This window comes from Lonchura striata, chromosome 28 (genome assembly GCF_046129695.1).
Source record: "Lonchura striata isolate bLonStr1 chromosome 28, bLonStr1.mat, whole genome shotgun sequence".
In the NCBI taxonomy this organism is placed as follows: Eukaryota; Metazoa; Chordata; class Aves; order Passeriformes; family Estrildidae; genus Lonchura; species Lonchura striata.
In genome coordinates this window covers 3,698,206-3,721,650 of record NC_134630.1, presented here as the reverse complement: position 1 = coordinate 3,721,650, position 23,445 = coordinate 3,698,206, and the positions used below count along the sequence as shown (strand labels likewise).

At 42.6% G+C, this 23,445-nt stretch overlaps 1 protein-coding gene across 5 annotated transcripts in view; it reads left to right on the top strand.

Moving 5' to 3' along the window:
- Nucleotides 1-22,255, top strand: part of ARHGEF18 (Rho/Rac guanine nucleotide exchange factor 18) — a 48,956-nt gene extending 26,701 nt beyond the window's left edge. For all 5 annotated transcript variants that reach the window (XM_077788791.1, XM_021547010.3, XM_021547009.3 and 2 more), the window contains 19 exons: nt 1,566-1,710; nt 2,422-2,534; nt 2,699-2,839; nt 3,288-3,538; nt 4,247-4,372; nt 5,595-5,712; nt 6,545-6,793; nt 7,622-7,698; nt 9,449-9,627; nt 9,999-10,090; nt 10,400-10,588; nt 11,209-11,340; nt 12,330-12,445; nt 12,847-12,903; nt 13,401-13,448; nt 14,000-14,467; nt 15,152-15,476; nt 17,179-17,301; nt 17,394-22,255. In XM_077788791.1, coding sequence (XP_077644917.1) covers nt 1,566-1,710; nt 2,422-2,534; nt 2,699-2,839; nt 3,288-3,538; nt 4,247-4,372; nt 5,595-5,712; nt 6,545-6,793; nt 7,622-7,698; nt 9,449-9,627; nt 9,999-10,090; nt 10,400-10,588; nt 11,209-11,340; nt 12,330-12,445; nt 12,847-12,903; nt 13,401-13,448; nt 14,000-14,467; nt 15,152-15,476; nt 17,179-17,301; nt 17,394-17,554 — 3,110 coding nt within the window. In that variant the 3' untranslated portion in view covers nt 17,555-22,255. The remainder of the gene's footprint in view (nt 1-1,565; nt 1,711-2,421; nt 2,535-2,698; nt 2,840-3,287; nt 3,539-4,246; nt 4,373-5,594; nt 5,713-6,544; nt 6,794-7,621; nt 7,699-9,448; nt 9,628-9,998; nt 10,091-10,399; nt 10,589-11,208; nt 11,341-12,329; nt 12,446-12,846; nt 12,904-13,400; nt 13,449-13,999; nt 14,468-15,151; nt 15,477-17,178; nt 17,302-17,393) is intronic.
- Nucleotides 22,256-23,445: the final 1,190 nt, after the last annotated feature.

Genomic DNA, 23,445 nt, shown 5'->3' with positions numbered 1-23,445 from the left:
CATTGGTTATTAAGCCTTTGTTTAAGAAATCTGACTGGGCAAATCTTTCAGATATTTAATTAGTCTCTTTTTGGGGCTCAAGAGGGGATGGAATGGACTCAGTTTACCCAGTTTGTTGTAGACTGACTATGTAGTGTGTGTGTAGCCAGGAGGTTTCAAACCCAAACTGGTTTTGGGAAAAGTATTTCCAGCAGGAAAAATGTGGTGATATAATTTCTATTAAATGTCATTGATGAGACCTCCCCTGCAGCCCCAAAACAATTCTTCTGTCGATGAAGATGAAATGAGAGACAAGTAGGTATAGAGCAGGGATATGAAAAAATGTGGCAAAACCTGTTTCATGACAAGAACCACAAATACCTTGATTTAACTGTGCTTCACTGAGAAGGCAGAAGTGGGAGAGAGAATTATTAGTGAAGGTACACTAAGGAGGGCAGGCTGAAAAAGGGGAACTTTTAGGACTGGGTGGACACGAGTGTTTTTACTCAAAGAGTGATGCATAAGCCTTAACTGGGAACTGGAGACCCCCTTGAACTGCTACAGCAGCAGCCCCTGGTCCTGGGACTGGGAGAGGAGCTGGGTCTGTCCCTGCAGTGACAGAGCCCTGGGTTCAGGGATCCTTGAGATCCCACTCCCATGTCCTTAAAAGCTCTTTGGAAAAGGGCAGCTACAGACCTTGTCAGGGATCAATTCTAAAGATTGTCTGGCTGAGTCTTCATTTTTAACTTCCCTGAAGTTCCTTTTTTAAAAGGATGTATTTTGTCTCCCGTTCCTTATCATTTATTACAGACATTAGTACTAAATAATTGTATCCATTTTTTATAAGTCTATTACAGGCTTCCACATATTGTGTAATAGTGATTAAAGTTTCAAATATCTTTCCAGTTCACAATTTGTCTAGGTTTAAAAAGCATTAAAAAGCTGCAGTAATAAAATTAAATTTAGCTCAGGTATCTATTATGTGCAGTGTGTATGCATGCAGATATAAATTGCTGTGAGCAGTAAGGATTGCAAAGACCTTGTGGGTTTTTTTCTGTGATCTCTGATTTTTTTTGTTTGCCATGAAATGTTCTGTGCCCTTATATGGTGGGGTGTGAATAATTGTGTGTAGGTTCTGGTGTTTTACTAAAGGAGAAGATACTTTGCAATTTCCACACTAAATGGGCACAGTAGGGACCAATTTCCTGCACTTCAGACCTGCTGATTTAGCCAATACAGTAAGTTAAGTGGCAGCTTTACATTTCTAGAAGGATCACAGGTAGTATAAAAACAGAGCATCTCTGGGGCCACTTTACTGTGCCAGCTCTGAGGGCAGCCAGTGGCGAGCATGGGGAATACAAATTCAAAAAGCAGCGGCAGAAGCAATGCGATTCCAGCTCACCCCGAGCTGTCTTTTTGTGGTTCCTTTTCAAGAAAATGGAATGAGAATGTTTTTTTGGACAACGAGCTCCTGACATCCAAGATCCTGTCAGTTCTCCGGCCGCATTCCGAGCGAGGGCTGAGAGCAAGTGAGCTGCAGTGCACGCCTCATTTTCTGAGTACCAATTCCATTTTTGCCTCTTTAGCCACTTCTCTGAAGGAGCAGCCCCGAAGTCTTCTCCTGGGAGCGGATGGCACCCCAGCACTGTCCCGGAACCTCGGGATGACTATCGCCCAAAGAGGACATTCCCAGCCTTCACTGAACGCTGCTGGAGCTGTTAATAAATTTGGGTGAGTAAAATGCTTCTCTTCTAATCCATCCCCACCTCCCCAGTGTGAAAAGAAAAACGAGAATTCATGTCTTTTTTTCAAGCTATTGAGCATTTAATTCTGAAAGTTTTTCCCTGACCAATGCTTTTTTTTTCTTTTTTTTTTCTTTAGTCCCCCTGTCCTGTGTCACAAAAAATATTGTGTAAAATAGTGCAGTATTTGAGTGTTTCTGTCTAGGTTATGGTTTTCATGGATGTATTTGTCTCAAGAACTGCTGTGAAATTCAGTTGTCTCGTCTGAGTTCAGCTATTCTAGGTTGGGCTGGTGCCTGGTGTAGGAGGCAGCAGTGTTTTAAATTGCGGAATATCTTCATTAAAATAGTAAGCAAGCTCAAGGCTATCTGCTGTTTTAAGTAGCTATTTACTTTTGATGTGCCCCAGTTATACTCCCTTCCCAGTGAAAGTGCCCTTTGTACTCTGAACTGGCTGTGCCTTGTCACCAGGTGATGTCCTTGTAAACTGTCATACCAGAAGTTACAAGCTTTGCTCATGCTGCTCTAATTAAACTGCAGTATTTCAGCGTTGGAGTTGCTAAATTGATTTAACTGTTTAAAGAGTGCAGTGGTATCTTTTATTTATTTATTGTAAGATAATTGCAGTGTAGTTTAGATGCTTGTTAAAGAAGTTGGAGGTTTTTTTTAATTGTTCTGGTCTAATTTCTTTGGCCATTTAGGCTAATTTCAGGAGACATGGATGAAGGGGATTCAGGCTTTGTAAAATTTAAGCAGACTTCAGATGATGTTATCTCGCTTGCACCTTCAACAGCAGACTCCATTTTTCTGGAAGGTATGGAATTTCTGTGCTTTTCAGGATTGTTATGCAACTTCTCCCACGGGTTTGAAAGCAGCATTGAGGTGTTTTTTTCCTCTTGTTGTTGTTACTGATGGTAAACAGGGATATGGTGAGAAAGAGTTTAATAACAATTGAAATTGAATGTGCTTTTGGTCTAGATGCATATTCTGTGTCCCTCCGGAGTGAAATAGAAACAGATGCTCATGAGTTTGAGGCAGAGTCTTGGAGTGTTGCAGTGGAACAGCCTTATGCAAAAAAGCAAAGGAAAGACGTTATAAAAAGGCAAGATGTCATTTATGGTAAGAGTATTTGTTATTCTTAAAACTTCTATTTCATAGTGCCACTGTTGTGAAACAAAAGAGAAATAATTTTTGTGGGTTCCCATTTTGACTTGTGTTTGAAAACTAAAACTGAGTGAAAGTTTTCAAGTCTGTTACCTGTGTTCATGTATGTAATTCCTTGTGTGAATGCCTTTAAGCATCCCATGGGTTTCAGCAGGGCTCTGTAAGCAGCAAAGCCCAGCTGTACAATTAGGGAACAGCTCAACTGTCACTGGGAGATGTCCTTAAAGAAGTAGGGTCAGTCACTGCTGGGCTGGGATATTAGCAGGGCAAATTTAGGAGCTTCATGGGTGATGCAAAGACTGTAGTGAAGAAGATGATTGTGGCTTTCAGAGCCTGCTCTTATATCGCACTGCACAGCACATAAATGACTTTTGATTTTATTTCTGTATTTCACCTTGCCCAGAACTAATGCAGACTGAAATGCACCATGTTAGGACACTGAAAATAATGCTGAAGGTGTACTCCAAAGCCATGAGAGAGGAGCTGCAGTTCTCAAATGCAGTCATCAACAAGCTCTTTCCCTGTGTGGATGAGCTGCTGGAGATGCACGGGCAATTCCTGCTCCAGCTGAAGGAGAGACGAAAGGAATCCTTGGAAGAAGGCAGTGACCGAAATTATATAATCCAGAACATTGGAGACCTCTTGGTAAAACAGGTGTGAATTAAATCCTGCCAAAGATGTTGACACTATAAAGCTTCTAAAAAGCTACCTGTGAGGGTAAAATTATGTGATGCAAAGATTGATTTCATCCTGGGTTTATGGTTCTCTTCCCAGTTAATGTGGGAGCATGACTCCCAGGAATATATCTAGTCACAAGTAGCATATTAAATGTTCTTTGGGCATGCACATGTACACCTTGTGGGATATGTGACTTGTTTGATTCTATTTTTCATCTATTGCAAGAGTAAGGTAACATTTTCTTAGTGTCCATTCCAAACTTGGTTCTCTTTCAGATAAAGCCAAACTTCTTCATTCTGATCTTTTAAAAATGCAGTCAGGATCCTTTGAACTTGTGGCAGCTTTAGCACCATTCTGGCATGGAATAGATGCAACAATTTCTATCATATATCATGACTTTTTTTCTTTTTGCCCTTCAACTTTTACAGTTCACAGACTTTTTAAGCACAGAGATCCAGAAATCCTTTTTTAAAATTCTCAAAATTACAACCATCATTTAATACCTGGTTATCTTGTGGTATTCCAAGCCCTCACATGTCACACTGCATAAATCTCTGATTTCTGGTACAGAAGAAATTGAAATACAGGAGAAATGTTTTAGAAACTGTGTTAAACCTGGAGTTTATAGTGGAGATAGGTTTACTCTGAAAGATTCATGTCTTTTATTCTTCTATTTCCAATTAGTTTTCAGGTGAAAATGGGGAGAGAATGAAAGAAAAATATGGTGTGTTCTGTTGTGGACACAATGAAGCTGTTAGCCATTACAAAGACCTGCTCCAAAGCAATAAGAAGTTCCAAAACTTAATAAAGGTAAAAAATAACCAGGAGTCTCCTATTCTGACTATGCAATATATACTTAACTGCTTTGGGGTTTGTTTTGTACTTGAAGATCCCTCAAATGTGAATGAGCAGGGTTAGAGCCATATTCTCATTATTTGGTGGGTTGTGAGCTTCTTGTATTTTAGATCTTTTGAGCTACTTGGAGACAAAACCACAATTAGCAAGTGTTATATTTGAGGCAGGCTCTTGGGAGCACCCAGGACTGGGAAATAGAGTATTTGTTCAATTCAGGGCTCTGTCCTGCTGTGTGGCCATCAGGATAAATTGGTTTGTTAATAAATTAAATCAATGGTAAGTGCTGTTGATGAGCTGCTGTAGAAAAAGCATGGACTCTTAGTCAGGTTTTGCTCACGCCACCATCTTTCCAAATCCAGAAGATTGGCTACAGGGTGGTTTGCTGCACACTCTAACATGCAGTCAATAGGAAGGACTGAAAAGACACAGCCAAGTGGAAGCTGTAACCTGAATCTCAGGTGGCTTTGCAGAGGCCTAAATATTCTCATTTTCCAGTCACCAGTAAGTGATACTGTGTGAACTTTCCAACTTAGCTCTGTACTTACAGCTCATCTTAGCCAGGCGCCTTTAAAGTGGGAGCCCTTCACTTCCAAGGAACTAAATAAGTGACCAGAGTTTTAAAACATGCAGCTTCAGACCTTGTAAAGAAAGATCTTGGTACTGTGTTCTCCAGCTGCCAGGTGTGTGCTGTGCCTGCAGTCAGATTAACTGGTGCTTTACAGTCCTCCATTTCTAAACAGGAATGTGTTTCTGTAGGTCAGGCTGTTGGGGAGCATACAGTGGTAAAAGAAACACTTAATTCCTTCCTTATTGATCTAATTTGACTGGTAGGTGGTTGGGTCTGGTTTTAAAACGACAGAACTTTTCTATGTATTTAAGGTCTGACCCTGTTATAAAGTGTGATCAGTTAACAATAGGCAGTTCAGACTTGGAAGTTTCCCTGATTGACTCCACATTTAGTTAACAGTAGTTGAAAACAGTACCTAAGATATTTTCCAGTAATAAAGGCAATTTTTTGCGTACTTCCAGGATTTTTGCTTTAGTAGAAGAGTGCAACTAATTTCATGGTGCTGTGTCTAATGTGCAGAGGTGTTTTGGGGCAGAAGGCATGTAAATGGAGAGGGAGTTAGAAGAGTACAGTGCACAGTGGGTGTGACAAGTTTCTCTTGTTTTCTAGAAAATTGGGAACTCTTCCATCGTGAGGAGGTTGGGTGTTCAGGAGTGCATCCTCCTGGTCACCCAGCGCATCACCAAGTACCCGGTCCTGGTGGAGCGGATCATTCAGAACACAGAAGGTGGGATGGTTCCTGGAAGCCTCACAGTTGTCTGTTGGTCCTTTTTCTGCCATGTTTTGCATGTTCTTACCTCAGACAGGCTGTTGCCTGCTTTCTCACTTCTCTTTTGGCTGATGGTGCCAGATCAGTCTCACCTCAGAGAGTCAAGAGAATCACAGAATGGTTTAGGTTGGAAGAGACCTTGAAGTTCATCTCATTCTACCCCCTCCCATGGGCAGGGACACCTCTCACTGTGCCAGGCTGCTCCAAGCCCATCCAGCCTGGCCTTGGACACTTCAAGGGCCCAGGGGCAGCCACAGCTGCTCTGGGCACCCTGTGCCAGGGCCTCCCCACCCTCACAGTGGGGAATTTCTTCCCAGTATCCCATCTAACCCTGCCCTTTTTCAGCTTAAAGCCAATCCCCCTTGTCCTGTCACTCCAGGCCTTTGTTAAATAGTCTCTCTCCATCTTTCCTGTAGGCTCCCTTCAGGCCACACTTAGATCACTCTGAAATTTCTATTCTCCAGGCTGAGCAATCCCAATTCTCCTAGCCTCTCCTCAGAGGAGAAGAGAAGCTTTTAAAGTCTGCAGCCACAAACCCATAGTAGTTAAACCTGTTAGTTCATTTGCTTTTCAGAGCTTTAGTTTATTATATTTTATGTTTAAATAAATAAAATTGTATAATAAAATAAAATTTTAAATAATAAAATTTTAATTTTTTTTTTTTCTTAGAAAATACTGTTAGGTGTCCTAACAGTACTGTATGGAACCCTTATGCCAAATTACATTTAGGTGGCTCATGTCTTGTATTCCAGAGTTGAAAATGTGGCTGACTGCTTCTCTTTTCCCTTAGCTGGAACTAGAGATTACGAAGAGCTGACTCAGGCCCTTAGTTTAATTAAGGACACCATCACCCATGTAGATGCCATGGTAAATGAGTGTGAGAAGGGACAGCGACTCAAGGAGATCATGCACAAAATGGAGCTGAAATCATCTGGGAAATGCAAGAATGGGCTTTTGTTCCGGAAGGATGACATGGGCCAGAGGCGGCTCCTCCTGGATGGGATGCTGTACTGGAAAGCTGCATCAGGGAGGCTCAAAGGTACAGCACCAGCAAGGGCAAAAACACAACTGGGAAACAAGGTTTATGTTGGGTTTTTTTTTTTAGTAGCTGTTTATTACTGATCGATTGGGTATAAAATAAGATGACAATAACCTGCTTGTTTAATAGGATATTGGAGGAAATAGCACTTGTTCTATTCTTGGCTTGTCCAATAAGCATCTCTGTAATGGTGCATGATAAGTTCCTTATGCTGTTTGCTTATTATCTGGCTGGTCTGCTTCCCAATTCAAGAGGGAAGTCTTCAGATGGATGACAAAGCTTTGAGTCATCCTGACTTTGTCTCCTGTGGAAAGGCGTTATCTTGTGTGAGCTCTGCTTCACACTTTGCAAAACCTGTGTCATGTCAGCCGCATGACACTTAATTCTGCATTTGCCAGAAAATCAAAGCAGTGGCCATCAGGGAACATTTGAGCAGCTTCATTGCTCAAATGTTCAAGGAGAAGCTTCAGTGGCACAGAAAGTGCAGCCAGGAGTAGGTGGGACCCTGAATGGCTGCAGTTCCAGAAGAATCTGCTGTTGAGAGGGATGTGTTTGTTCCCTCTGGAGTGCTGGAGTCCATGTGTAGGATGTGTGTGTGGGTGTTCTCAGGCTTTAAATGAGCTCTGTTTAAATCAGCTGCTTCTGCATGGTGCAGCCTGGCTGGGGACAGCCCAAGTGGAAGGCAGTAACAGACTCAGTATTGCAAATGGTGGCATGCTATTCCCTGGCCTACAGGAAATAGAAGTTAAGTGATTTTTGAGTCTGGACTGGTCTTTCTGCTTTGAAATATGACTTTCTTTCCCTTTTTTGTCTCTTTTGTTACTGTAGATATTCTGGCAGTCCTGCTCACCGATGTACTGTTGCTCTTACAAGAAAAGGACCAAAAATACACATTTGCATCTGTGGTAGGTGTTGTTCTCATTTAATACGTGCACTTAGAGCATTTATGAAAGTGACAGTAACTACAGAAAAAACACAGGGATGTCAGATACTTGTTACAGGAGATTCAGGAAGAAAATTAAGTGAATAAACCGGCCAAGTATTATGGAATCACTTTTTGTGAAGCAGTTTTGTTACTTGTTGAATCCTTTCTCCACTCTCCCAGTGCAAAACAGTATTTCCTTGCATTGGCCAGTTGTAGCTGCCACATCTCCCATGGTTTTCACTGTTTCTCTTCTTGTGCTGTGACTTTCCTTTCCACTGAACTGTGTTAGGCTGAGGTTTTGTACACAATCTCATGGACATTGCATGTGGTAGAACTTTGCTTTGAAAAACACTTGTGAATAAATCCTGCTTCTGTTTATGTGCAGGGAAAGAATCTGCCATCTCAGTTAGGGACGTGGGAACTGTGATCATACTGCCCTGAGATTTACTAGGGGCAGAGAACTTTCCTGAAATACATGGAATGAGCACTAAATGCAGATGTTATTGCTGCAGCACTCCAGAACATTCAGTGAATTCACTTGCTTTTCTAGGGCATTTCCACAGGTGTCCTCAGAGAAGTTAATTAGTACATTTTGTCCTGATCTAGTTCACTGATGGCTGTTGTAGAACCTGTAACAGAGAAACTTTTTTATGTAATTGTTTTCTTGCGTGTATTTTTTTTTTCAAGACATTAACATTAAAGCTAAATTCTAATGGCAAAGCTATTTTGGTGACCTCAGGGCTGCACAAACAAGTGCTTTTCAATTACCCTGCTCCTAATGCACAGAACAGGGTGTTGTGTGGTGGGGTTTTTTTTCCTCTGGAAACGTGCTCTACACTTAAAGTCTGACCATGTTTTTTTTTGTATCACTTTGTGTACAGTTCATTTGAAATTTAATATCAGTTCTCCATAAATAAATCAAGTGAGGGAGCAAATGGATCTGCTCAGTGATTCTGTTTTTCCAGTGACCTCTGTTTGTGGCTGGAATTGCAGTACAGCTGCTCAGAGAAGCTGGCAGAAGCTGGTGTTCCTGGTGTTTGCTTCACACTTCACTTCTCTTATCATGGCTCTAGATTATTCTGTGAGGGTTCAGCAGTTACAAAGAGTTACTTTATCCTGGGAAAGAACTTTCTAGGCTGCATATGTTGGAGCTGTGCTGTAGGAAGCCTTGACAGGTTTTTAGTAACTAATATCCCTCCTGTAAATGTGTTTTCACTGCAAAGGCTGACAGCTAATCCAGTTAATCCTCATTATACAATACACTACTTGTCACCTGGTGTCATTTTTTTTATCAGGGCCTGACACCCTCTAGCACCTCTGTTTTATTTCTTTTGGAGCCAACTTAAAACCCCTAACATTTCCTCCTGTTCTCTCCTTTCACTTCACAATGTGTCATTAAGGTTTTTGTTTTCTTTTTCAAATTTTGGGGTTGCCTCCTTTTGAGCAAATTTTTTTGAGGCTGTTCTTGACTTCTGGGACTCAGGGAGGATCTTTAAATTGACACAGGCTTTGATGTTCAATCAGGTATCAAGACCTCTTGTTTCTGACATGTACATTCTTAATTCCATATTTTCATTGATCAAATAACAACATCAGAAGTGTCATGTGAAAAGATCAGAGTTATTTCATGATGTTACAGTTCCTGGTGGCTCTGGATAAACAGGAAGAGGGGCAGCTAGGAAACACAATTCCTAAAGAACACATCTGATGTACTGTATTTTATTTTACAGGACTCTAAGCCACCAGTTATCTCACTGCAAAAATTGATTGTGAGAGAGGTAGCTAATGAGGAAAAGGCAATGTTCTTAATTAGCGCTTCCTTAAAAGGACCAGAAATGTATGAAATTCACACCAGCTCCAAAGAGGAGAGGAATTCCTGGATGGCACACATCCGCAGGGCTGTGGAGAGGTAAGGGAGGAGGAAAAGCAGGAGCCAAATTTCTTGCTTGTCTTCTACTCACAGGTGTAAATTTATCTTCAAAATCCATTTGACTCTCCACAAACTTTCTTTGTAAGACTTCAGTATGCAATTCTGTTTGTGTTCATTGAGAAGAAACCACTGATGAAGATGAAATAAAAACTAGTCAAAGACTTTATCTTGCTTTTATTTAAAAATAAAGGCTCACTGATGTCAAATGCAACAGTACTTTGGAAAAGGGAGGAAGATTGATAAAACAGGATAAACCGCAACTGAGACAGCAGCTTCAAGTTGAATCCTGAGATGATTTTAAATTATCTTACATGCAAATCAAACATAAATCTGTCTTTCCCTTTGGACAGCTGTCCTGATGAGGAAGGAGGAACATTTAATGAACCTGAAGCAGAGAGGAGGCAGGCTGAAGCAAGAGCTGCAAAGTTAAGAGATTTTCAAGGTAATGACTTAGTTATATATTCTACAAGCTACTTCTCAGCATTATTTGTGATTTATGGCTGTCTAATTCTTTATCAAGATATGATCAAGTTTCTCCTTCATACGTCTTTCAAGGTGGTGTAAAATTCTGTAGAACTAGTGGCTAAAGAAGTCTAATAAGCTTTGTCTGCTCCATAAGTTTTCTCTTTAACTGTTAATTTTATCTCTGTGTTTGATACTCTGGTCATAAAATGAGTGATAATCTCCCAAATTGAACACGGTTCTGTGACAGTGACAAGGAAGGCAGGACTGAATTTGTTTCTTCCTTCAGAGCGTTTGAACATGAAAGATGACCTGATTCTGCAAAGTCTCACTGAGAAGCAACAGATTTATCTGGAAATGTCTGAGGTGAATGGCTTTGAAGACCATTCCCAAGGATCCCGAGCCAGGCTGCTTCTTCGGGGGGATATCTCAGAGAATCTGCAAGGAGAGGCCATTCTGAAGTCTGCAGTGACTGAAGGTGAATGGAATGTGGGAATGTGTGGGCATTCACTCAGGTGCTGGGGTGGGGATAAGCACCCAGGATCTAAGTACAGGCCCTGAAAATCATCCTGTAATAACATAATGCTTTTATGTAACACGGTTCAGACTTCCTCGTTCTCAGAACCAGTCTGCAAGAAAGGTGAAGTGCATTTGTGGGTTTAGGTGGAAGACCTGCACAGCTTGGATTGTCTTATTTTTAAGGATCAACAAGTGGACTTTGGGATTAATCTGTTCAAAAAGGGTAACAGTGTGCTCTAATAACACACAGTCCTGAAATGTAATATTATAGGAGTGTTATCTATTAAAAACAGCCTGTCTAAAGATAGTATGTTTAGAAAGAAAATTAGCCCAAACATAGTTTCTGTTTAGGAAAGGAAAGAAAAACAAACACTCAAGGCTTGATAACCTTATCTTGCAATTAAGGAAGAGCTCATGTTCATATGAAGAGCCTGTCATGCAGAGCTACTCACAAAGGAAAATCTGTCTTTACTGGAGGACATCTCAGATTGCCTGAACTTATAGTGGACTCATTAGGATGATAACATGTATTCCTGCATAGACATGGCTGTTTACATGACATGTTCTCCTCTTCCCCAGCTGAAAATCTCCAGGACTTTATCTTCACTCACTTTGGCAGTGCATCCTGTCAGCCTGAGGATGGCTCAGGACTCCCCCGGAGAGCAGAGACCTTTGGAGGATATGACAGTAGTCCCTCAATTTCAAGTAAAAGTAAGAAAGGGAACACCCAGCATTCTTCTGACCTTTTTACTGTGGTTCCTGTAGAGAGAATAAGAACAAGGAATTGAGGCTCTCATATAAGGAAGCTTCCCCAGGTTCTAAAAAGGGAGATCAGAGCAAATCTCCAGCATGTTGGATCTTTTGCTCCTGATATCAACACTAGAGAGCAGAGTAGGGCTCTCAGTGTTATGTTAAGGGCGTTACTGTAACCCATTCTTTATAACTACCACAGTTCCACACAGAACTTTAATTTTGTTTAAAAAAAAATAAGCCTGACCTGAAAACCTGGAAAATCTGAATTTAGTTGTCTGCTTTCATTATGTCATGAACATTTTTTTTCACTTTGTATCTGCACAGTCACTAGAGGTTTGCTGAATCCTTAGGTAATATAAATTGTCCTTTTGGCACAGATGATTTATCAGTTAATTAATGAAATAAGAGGAAAGACCAGATACTATTTATCTCCATTTTTGCTTCATGCATTAATTGAAAAAGTGAATGGCCCTTATTTCACTGGTTGTTAATCTCTAGAGCACTTTCTGATGTCTCTGAAAGGCTCCATACAGCTGTCATGTACTTTTTACAAGAGGGGTCCATCTCCCCTTACCTCCTTCCACACTCACAGTGGTGCTGCAGTGACTGCAGTATTCCTGCTGACTGGTATTCCATGTCATGAACTTGCAGTTCTGGGAGCTGATTATTTTCATGCAGACATTGTAGTTGCTTCACTTAAAATAGTGTAATGTAATTTGAACTTACCCTCCCTATTTATCTTAACCCGGTCTTCTCAAGTTTTTAAACTTCTTTGAGCAGCCCTATGTGTCACTGTTGCCTGATCTTCCATTTGGGATCAGCATGGAGAAGCCATGCAGTTGCATTTTGGTTCAAAGTCAGCAAGTTTTACTGCTTGCTCTGGCACTCACTGGGTTATCCCAGGCCTGGTGCTGGTGTGAGCTTCTCATACTCCTCTCCTCTTTCAGGTGGCAGGAAGAGCAGTGGTGGTGACCAGAGGCAGTGGGACTGGAGAGGTCCTGCACTGAGTTCAGATGTGCAGCTCCATGACCCCTCTTCTGATGCAGAAGAAGGATCTCAAACTGTATGTTGAGTTTATGAGGAATTTAAATGCTTTTCCTTGTGTTTCTCATCATGATAGCGGTGCAGAACAAATCTCACAAAGTTAAAGTTGTCATAGCTGGCAGGGCTGGACTGGAGCAGTTTTATCTGTAAAATTACTTGACTCTATTAAGGATGTTTTGTGGGGCAACTTGATAGCTCAGCACTTGAGAGGCAAGATAATTCAGTTTTCCATTTGCTCTTTTGATCCTGTCCCATTAACACAGGCTTTAATCACCATACTGCTGTTCAGCTTGGCTTATGAACTCAGTATTTTTGATGTGTGTCCCTCAGTGCATGGGAGCAATCCCAGCCCTTTCTGGCAGCACTGCCAGTGCCCAGCAATTGTCCCTAGCACAAATGTTGGTTTTGTCTCCCTTACAGAGTGATGGGACAAGGCTGGATGACAGCAGTGGTGTTCAGCCCACCGTAGAGTCTCAGGTATGTTATTTCTGCTGTTAAGAAATCCAATGGCAAGTAACCATAGTGTAATAATAGCATGTAAAATCAAACCAAACCACCCCCAAAACTCAATGTTTGTAATGTCTGTGGAACCCAACACATTAACAGCTCACTGGCCAAACTTGCCTCTGAATCCCTGTGAGGTCTGTACCTGTGCAGTGATTCAGTGCTGGGGCACGGGAGGAAGTGATGGTTAAAGAGCTCAGGTGAAGAGAAGATGATGAAGCCGTCTCTGTGGAATCCCGGGGAGATTTGCTGGGCACTGATTCATATCTGCACAAGAATAATTAACTGAAATTCCTTGTGCCTCCATATTGGCTTTTGCTATGCTTGAGTACTCTGGTGGCCATGCTTCTGTTGTGTGTCTTTTTGTACAGATACCATGCATTATTTTCACTGCTAAAAAATAAAAAAAAAGTCTAAAGCCTCAAAACAGAGTTCTGCTCAAGTGCCTAATGTTTTTTCCTCCTCTTTAGCTTGTCCAAAGGATACAGACACTGTTGCAGTTGCTCTTCAGTCTTCAGGTAAACCACTATTTACTATCCAAGAGATTTGTTAAGCACTAAATGTAATAAAATTTATGCAGGTGAGGGGAAGAGCTACCTTGAAAATATCCCCTAAAGCTGGAGTAAAGTGCAGAATTTAGACCTGAGACTCAAGGAAACTGCCTGGTATTTTGGAGGAAGTGTTAGAGCTGTTGTCTTAAGTAATTATTTCCTTTTTCCTGCTCACTTAATTATTTCCTGCTTTGAGCTATGTCTGCTCTTTGTGCTCATTGTTCATACAAGTGTGTATGAATTAGTTGTTTTTATGTTACCTTGTAATCAGCAATATTTTGACTTCAGAGTAACAATTCCAGGTGCAAGAAATGTCCAGTTTGACACACATAAGCATAATTTATTTGCTTGGCCATCTTCAATGTCGTATCAGTCACCATGGGCTGCATGAGCTGGAATTAGGATATACTCTGGAAGAAAAAGACTGTAGCCTCACCTGGTAGATGCTGTCATCTCCTGCTTAGCTGTGCGTGTTTTTTGAACCTGGGTGCCTCATGCTGCACTCTTATCCCCTCCAGGCTGTGATATCTCAGCAGGACAGCTACATCGAGGTGCAGCGAGCCACCATGGCAGACCGGGAGAAGCAGTACCGGCTGCAGTCCACCCGGGGGAATCTGCTGCTGGAGCAGGAGAAGCAGCGGAACTTTGAAAAGCAGAGGGAAGAACTGATGAACGTCCAGAAGCTCCAGAGCCAGCTGAAGCTGGAGCAGCAGCGCCTGGAGCGGGAGAGGAGCCGGCAGCAGAGGGAATTCGAACTCACGGAAGCGCGGCTGCAGGAGCGCGCGGAGGAGATGCGGCAGCTGCGGGACAGGCTGAGCCAGGACAGGGAAGAGCTGGAGAGGCAGAGGGAGGCCTATCAACACGACCTGGAGAGGCTGCGGGAAGCCCAGAGAGCTGTGGAGAAGGAGAGGGAGCGCCTGGATCAGCTAAAGAAGCTGAAGAAGCAGAACACAGTGTCAGGCACCTTCTCCCCAGAAATGGGCCAGGTGAGGGATTGGTTTTCTCCGTTTTATTCCTGTTTACCCCATTGCTTCTGGATGAAGGTTGCACTTGCTGCAGCACCAGCCTGTTTTTGCCTTTCGCTGGGCTACTCAAACCATCACCTGAAGTAGCTGGTGATGGCTACTCTCAGAGAGATCAGAGCTTGGAAGTTTCCCAGTGTCTTTGAAGTTCCACCCAGATGTCTGGCAATGAAAATATATTTTAAAAATATAGAAATGGAGAATAAGTTATTTGCAATTGTGGCTGACCAAGTAGTTTTCAAATTCAGGAACTTGCAGGCAAATGATTGCAGAAGCTGTGCTACATCAACAGCATTTTTTACAGTTTATTTCAAAAAAGATTTCTTGTGCTTTAAACAGAAATTTGTAGGTCTGATTAAACTGGTTCATTGAAACATTCTGCAAGTCCTGCTTTCTCTCTGCTCTGTCATCACCCCATGCAGTCTGCTCTTTCCTAGGTGCACTGTTAAGCAGTTTGGAGCTGCTGATGTTGTTTTTGGTGTCTGGGGACTTACACCTTGCTCTTCTTTCTGTTCCCCAGGAACCTTTAGGCTTTATCTACCCTGTTCTGCTTTGCACTAGGTCTTGGGGCTGGGGATGGTCTCTCCTACTTGTGATGGAGAGGGTGAAAATCCCCATTTGACCTAGAATACCTTTTTCCTCTTGCAGAGCCAGATGATCAGTCATTCCATCAGCTTCAACGGAGAAGGGGTGGAACCATCTGCAGCTGGCTCCAAATCCTCAGTGAGAGTGAGCTCAGTGGCCGGGCTGGAGTACCTGGAGCGGCCAGACCTGGTGCGCAGGGACAGCACCACCCTGGAGAACCGGCCCTCCCTGAAGAACGAAGTGCCAATTCATCTCCTGAGTGCAACCAACCAGATCCAGAAACCAGCTGCAGTCCAGCAGCAGATCCCCACCAAGCTGGCCACCTTCACTAAAGGAAGCAAGGAGAAAGGTGGCAAGAACAAAGCATCTCACAGGACAGACAGTTCAGGTAGATGTGATTTTAAGTCCGTTTAAATGCGTTTCTGATCTCCACCAGGATCACATGCAGACAGAACCCTGCAGTTAAACCTCTGTATGAAACCCAGAAATTAATATGCTACAATCTCTTTTACAATTAACATGCTAAAATCTCTTAACCTCCTAAAATCCTGTTAGAAGTTCCATGTCTACATTATTTGAATTGGAAATAAAACCCAAAGGGATAATGTTGAAAACAGAGTTGTGCATTTCAACACAACAGAATGGTGGTGAGAGGTTGTAAACCTGGATGTAAAGTCTTCTTGTCTAAGCTTAGTGTTAAATAAAAAGAGCAAACCCACCTCCCCCCCAAAAAAAAAGGAAGCTGTTGTGCATGAGTAAAATGTTTTTAGGCTGGCTTAGCCTTTTCTTGCTGCCTGTCCAGAGTTGTAGTGACATTGAATGCAGTGCTTTTCTTAGCACCAGTCAGTCATTAAATACAGATCTCCAGGCCAAAATTGAGATGCTGTGTGTGTTGTAGAGTTGAAAGGGTCTAATTTTGTCACAAATAGAGGCAAGTAAAAATGCAATCACCCTGTCCTGGTGTAATTTATGCTTCTAAATGCTGGGTACTGGAGTAGTGATCTTTGCCAATGACAGACACACTAAAAACCATTTTATCTCTACCACTTAAAGTAGCCCCACTGCCAGCTTAGGGGAACAGCCTGTAATTTTAAGTTACAAAATTATCTTTTTAGCATTGTGCCAGATTCAGACTTGGCAAGCTTGTCCATCGCTCTGCACTGCCACAGAGGACTTGGGGCCAAACCTGACAGAGAGAGATCAGGGGTGTGGTTTTGGCACATTGCAGAAACATCTGTCTCTGTCGTGCATAAAGTTTAGTGCTTTTGCAAACTTGCTTATGGTTTTGCACATAAATGAAGTCTGTATCCTCTTACCCTGCATAACAAATGCTGGTAATATAAAGTTCTAATGCCACATCTCCCCAGTTTATTTCTAATAGCTCTTACATAATGGTCTCTCCAGTGAAAATTGACTTAATGGTGTTTTTCTGTAATTTATATGGAAGGTATAAACCACTAATATATTGGTCTCTATTCTCTTGTGACCATTAGTGGGCTTGTTATGCCCATGTGTAGATCTTAGAATAAAATGGAACAAAACTTTCTGTACCAGAGGCAAAATGCCGTGTATTGAATTTGGGTTTTGTGACATGTAAGGAATGTGTATTGAAAGAGAGAAGTTCTTTAGATCCAGAATAGCTATTTCATAAACTGCTTTCATTGTTGAAACTAAGAAACTGGGAGGTTGTAACACCAGAATCAGTGGGCTGTGCTGCTGAGCAGCTGTGAGACAGATGGAGAGCAGAGACAAAAGTTCTTCACAGCTCTGCGTTTTAGAAGTAGCACAAATGGCCATTTGCTATTTGAATTCTACACACAAAGGTATTTTTTTCCTCTCTGCTGTGCTTGGTGATACTGGGTTTTAAATCTGAGATTGTCAAGGTCTGCCAGTAACTGATCTAGAAGTCTTAACGAAAAGTATTCATAGCTTAAGCTGCTGAAGAGAAAATTTAAGTAGGATCAGCTCTTTGTGGTTTTGCAGCTTTCTTGGGTGTGTAAAGGTGTCGGTACAGTGGCCCCAGCATGAAGCAGTGACATTTGTGAAGTGCTGCTCGCCTCAAGTACTAATTTGTGAAATGTTTTGTTCAGCCTCTGTTGATCAGAAGCAGCTGCTTCCCCCCAGGCTTGCTGGACGAGAGGAGGCTGTCCTGAGAGGCAGGCGGTCAGCGAGCCCATCCCTCCCAAGCAGCCAGACCACTGCATTCCAGCCAGGTATGCCTTGGCCAACTTGCCTATCTATGGAGGTTCCTCAGGCTCTCTCTGCAGTGTCATGAATATGGCTTCTTCCATTTTTTTCCTTCTAGAACTGTATGGCCCTACAGATGCTCAGCCAGAAGCACTTTCATCTGCCTCAGCGACCCTCTTCAAGCCCAATAACATTCAGGTTCAGCCCCTGGTGCCCTCTCAGCCCAATCTGTTGAATGTGCAAGATGATACCAGCAAAGAAGATGTCATTTTCTTCTAATTGTTTGCATTTGGAGATGAATCACCTGACACACTGTTTCAAGAACTCAGGCCCCAGTGTGCACCGTGATGGAGACCCGACATGGATGTCTTCTGATCCCTGCCCAGTTACTACAAACAAGGACCAGACCAGGATTACTGTCCTGCTTTGTTGGCTTCTCTGCCAGCAGCTCAGAATGAGGGCACAGTAGTAACAATTTGCTTTTAAATTCTCCAGTGTGTTGACACATGGCATGGCTATAGCAATTCAGAGCATGTTAAAATTCTGACATTTATTGTAATGTGCTCTTTTTGGAGAATGTAGCTGTTCATGGGCACCATCTTGTAAATTGTTATCGGTGATGTTGAACCACCCAGATTTTTATGTAAAAAGTTTTAGTAGTAGGCCCCAAAATGGCTGCAAATTTTTAAATCTGTTTTCCCAGGTCCAGGTCAGTAATGGGTTGTGTGTTGGTAACCAGGTGACAGCAAACCAGTCCTCTCCCAGCCAGGTGTGCCAGGCACTGTGAACCCAGTGGTGCAAGCCCTGTGGCCAGGTACAGTGGAAGAGAAGGTAAGGTGAGCTTCTGACAGCATCTTCAAGGGGCAGGAGCTCCACCTGTTTGTGGAGGAAAAGGGTTGGACGTGTGAGAATTCACAGTGATGATGAAGAGTTGGACTGAATACACATTTCATTGGCCACCAGCATCACTGGGATCCTGTCTCCCTCTTGGGGACAGCAGTACAGGTTCCCAGGCAAACTCCTGAGTTGGTTCAGAATGAACTTAGAGACTTGGATTTTGTTCTTTGCTGAAGACATGTCTAAGAAGCGTTGGAATTGAGTAATTTATTGTCTTGTTTAATCCTGTTTTCTGCATCCTTTGTTTGTCTGTCAATTTGTTGGGACTTTACTCCCAGTACCAGAAGATATCAAAGCTGCTGTTACTGCAGAGACTTCTCTGCAGCATCGTGTTAGGAATGAAGGGAATAAGAACTGTTTGGTTTTAGAATTAAAACTAATTATAATAAAAAAATACTCTTAGCTAAACCTGTGTTTAGCTGCTTTCAGCTAAACCAGCTTTGATACCTCTTGTGAAATGGGTCAGTTCTTGATCATGGAGTAGTGTTGACATTAAGTGTTCTGCTCAAAAAGGCATTATTTCCCTTTGTAGTAATTTGCACAGTCATTTTGTGTTGTGTTTTTCACTCTGTGTCCCAGATTCTTTTCCTACCCTCACCCAAGGATGTGTGTTCTGGTGTGTGTTGAATGTGACTGGTCAGATAATGATGCACAGGAGAGATTGTTTAGGGGTGTTGTTACAGAATTAAAAGAATCAGGATCTCAACATTTAAAATATTGGATCAATACCTTTCAGGACATGATTGATAATAGCTTTTTTAAATACCTTTAACTGATTTAAAGTGATTTTAGCAGCAGTGGGTGAGAAGCCTGGTCAGTTCTCCATCCAGTCTTTGCCAGTCTCCTGAAATCACTGAGCTGTCCCTGTGATTAGGCCCTGTGTGACGTTAGTGATGTCTTTAAGGCCATAACTTCTCTCGGCTTGGGAGTTTTAAAGTTATTTCAGTAGTTACAGTGCAAGAAACTTTTATCAATTTTCAGCAGAAAACAACAGCAGTTTATATTTTCAAGTGGTGATAATTCGGGTTATTGCCTTCAGATGAGAAGTTGAAAAACCCAAATTTACTGGTCAGGGGAAAGATAAGCTACAAAATACTAAATAGGCCTTAGTGACAAGCACTCCTGCTGGAACAGTTCTTGGATTTAAGGGTCTTTTTCTTAGCTGAGTGGTGCTTCTAGAAACCTGAGGCAGTGGCACTGAGTTCAGTGAGAGGAAACTCCAAATTGGATGGCTCCTTACCAGACTGGGGATGCTCCCCCAGCCCCCATCAAAATTGGCCACATTTGGCTTTAATACGAAAGCACTGCTTGGTAAATCAGCAGCATTGCAGAACCTGGAGTGATTGTCAGCAGGATACAGTGGGACTGCTCCACTGATGATTTGGTATTGTTATCTTTGGTGATTAGAACAGAGTTCCACTCCATATTCAGTTTTTGCATTCTAAAAAGTTAGTTTGGAATGGAGGGGAATTCTTAAGATCAGTGTAACTCCTGATCCATGCAGCAGTGTGGGATCCAGCAGCTCTGTAGGACTGGCACTGATTTTTCCACTGGGTGATGTGCAGACTCTGGCCCCCTGTAATTTCCTCTGGAAGCACATAGGGAAGGAGCAGGAATGCACAGGATATTCTCTCCTTCGTGCTGTGGTTTGGGCTACTCCTGGTGAAAACTCCATGCCCCCACTGCCTTAAATTACCAGGTTTTCAGGAGTTTTAGCCCAAAGCTAAGTTGCATCAGTGGAGTACATCACCTCAGCCAAAAAGGGATGTCAGTTTGGGTGCTTGGAGGCAATTTTTGGAAACATTTATTTAGGTTTATTTTGTTCCTGTCCAAAAGTATGGAAGGGAGTGTTGGAAGGACTGGAGCAGCTCATTGGCTGCTTTCTTCTGTGCAGTGGACAAATTTGAACATAGATCAGTAACATGGAAAATAAAGTCTGCAGTGAGGTCCCATTTATTTTAATGTTTTAACTTAATAACTTTTTGAATACTTCTTGTCAGCAGTGCTTGAAATAAGTTTTGTCTGTTAGCAAATGGATCCAGGCCTGTGACAGGCCAGGCTGTTGGCTCAAACTCCAAAAGTTCCTTGGAATATGGGTCTTCAATCTGTAGCTCAGAAATGACCTTAGAAGTAATTTTCTGTCCTCGGTGCACGTGTCTGGCTGCAGCTGCCTTTCTGAAACCTGTCTGCACCCTGAGCAGAGATGGTGTCTTCTGTCACTTGGGTCAGCCTGGAGAGGGTTTTGGAATTAGCAGGTGCTGTGATACCTCATTGCTACCACAGTGTGGGCAGGGGATCCATGGAAGGCTGAGGGAAGCAAGTGAATTATTTTCTTTAAATGAATCATGGGTCTCTTCACTTGTGCAAAACTGAATCTGTGAAATTGTTAACAGATTGCTCCAGTTGAGTGAACTGATTTTATTTTGGACTCTTCACTCAAATCTTCCTAGAAAAATAACTCTTCTAGGTGAATTAGTTTGCAAAGTACTGCTGTGTCCTGGGCTAAGCAACCTGCTATTGATTCTGAGTCTCATCCTTCCTATTGGACTTTTTGATCACTTCAGCTAAAACTTTCCTTTTAAGTGATTTCTGAGGATTAGACAGTTCAAAACCCTGTGCCTCCCAGGTGCCTTTTGGCTTCTTTCTGAGCTGGGGTGTGGAGGAAATGCCAGCACGAGCTTTGAACTGCCACCATGTTTGCTTGGTGTCACAGCCTTAAAATTATCAGCATGTTTGTCCTTCAATATTGTGATGTTGCAATGTAGAGGCTGTTTCTATGGTTCTGATTTCAATTTGAACTCTGGTGTTAAGGAGGCTTCCTCTTCCTCTTCCCATCTGGAACGTGGAGGTTCCGTGTTCCAGGCTGAGGATGCCTCCATGGCCACTAGTGCTGAGCACAGCTGCCCTGTGTGTGTTGTGGATGCTTCCCTCGTTTTTAACTGTGCTGTCTGTGGATTGTAGCTGTGGCATGTCCCACAAAGTGAGATCGCTGATCATCCCCCAGCGTGAGGCAGAAGAATTGGTGTTCCTAGAGACGCTTGCTCATCCAGGTACTCGCCTTCCTGCACAGCTAGGAGTCATTCTAAATCATTTGCAGGCAGTTTTGTCTTTCTGAGTAGTGGTCAGATGATTCTGCATACATGGAGCTTGGTGTTTGTCATTTGCATTTACAATGAGAGTCAAAACTTAAACTAGGAAAGGGTTAAAAATACTTATTTCATTTTACTTCTAACTCTGCGGAATGGGAGCTGAGGCTCCCCGGTGCTGCTCAGTGGAGTCCCTGTGTTTGTGCCCCCCATGCAAGGGAGTTTGGAGATTTTGTTGTCTTCCCCAGCAGTTCTCACATTTACCAGGAAACAGATCTGCATGCCAGGTTACACAAGTGCTGTAGGCAAAGCAAAGCCTTTCCCCTGCTCTCTCTTTGAGACCAGACCCAACATCTTCCTAACCACTGGTGACTTCATCATCCTCCATCAGCAGTTCCTCTTCAAACAGCATATGTGAGCTCTGGTTCATAACATTTGTGCCATGTTTATAAATCAGTTTTTTATATTTTTGTACTGAAAGAAATTGGAGCACTTTAGAAAAGTTGATTTCAAATTCCATTTCTGTCTGTAGCCAGAAGGAGATCTCTCATGGGTGTAGATCCTGTTGGCGTAACTGCGTGCATCTCACTCAGAGCTGTGAACTCTCTTGACACTCTTTAGTCTTAGGTCTGGTTTCTAGGCCCACCTTGCACTGTAAAGATTTAATAAATAATCATGGTCCATGGTTAAATTGACCATTTTGTTGGGGAAGAGTTTGGTTTTGTTTTTTCGTTAGGGTGTAAACATTGTAAATATTTCCTTTACTGTTGATACTGCAGTAGCAACATCTTTGTAGTCTTTATTTTATTTGTAAAGTTGATGGTTAAATGTTAATATTCTGTTGAATTGTGCACTCTTGATTAATTGTAAACATGATCTTAGCACACCAAATGATGATTTTTACAATGATTGCAATGTTTCTCCACTGAAGGATTTCAGAGCTGCAATAGGACTGAAACCAACTTCTAGCAATAAAAAAAAGAACATTTAAAAACTGTCTGCCTTTATATCTTTATATATAATTATGTATTGTTTTCTATTTGAGTGAAGATCAAAGCAGCTGCCAATTCTCACGTGCTTCTCATTTTCTACCCTGGACAGAAATACTGTGCCACAGGAACAAAACTGATGTTTTTCCAAAGGAGAGGACGGAGTACGAGAGGTGTTCAGTGCAGAATATAAATAGCTGCAGCCCTTGGCAGTGAGGTGAACACCTGAGGGAAAGATCAGCTGTTCCCAAACGTCTGAACTCTGCTGGTGAGAGAGAGAGAACCTGGTTAAGTTGCTTACATTAACGTGGAGGTGCTTTGCATGGTGCCAGCCTGAGACATGCCTGGCTCTGTCCCAGGCAGTATCGGTTCCCACTTGGAACAAGGATAACAAAAATAGAAACCTTCTCCCTAGTGCTCGTGCCAGTTTGGCAGCCCTTGCTGCCAGCACCATCCCATGGCCTCTGGCTGGGGCTGCTCTTCCCAGTGCTGCAGCAGGCTGAGTTTCCTGGTGAAATCCCCACAGCTGGCAAGCGAATCCAAGAGCTGAAAGCTCCAATCGTTTCTAGAGAGGAGAACAGATGCAAAACCAGGGAGACAGTGGGAGAGCTGGGCCTTGGATTGGTCTCTCAAGGAAGAGGGGAGGGTTTTACCATCAGAATCCTGTGCTGCAGCCAGGGCTGGTGGCAGTGCCAGCGTTGTGGTCTGCCTGCCACTGCCTTTGGGGCTTATCAAAGCAGCTTTGAGGGGACTCTGGGCCTTTGTGTGCAGGAGTCAGTGAAACAAGCCAGCATTTGTCAGCCTCTGAAGTGCATGTGACATCTGGGTTGTGACGCAAACTGGAACTCCACTGGAAAAACAAATTTTTTTTTTACTTTTCCACATACATAAATAATCAAAGACATCTAGGCAGACCAGTGTTTAAAATTTGGTCCTTATGGGAGCTAACAGGCTGTCATGTGAGAGAATGACGTCTCAAAGTGAGCATGTATAGAAGTTTTGCTTGTGCTCTTTTTAGGAAAATATTTCCTCCATCTGTGGAGCCCCTGGGAGCTGAGCCACAGTGTCTGCTGGAGATCAGTCACTGCCTCTGTGCTTCCAGACCTTGTGTCTGTGTCACCACAGCAAGGCCAGCCACTCCATGTCCATTTCTAAATATTTTTTGGCAGCAAGAAGTGAAATCAGAGTGGTTTTGTGG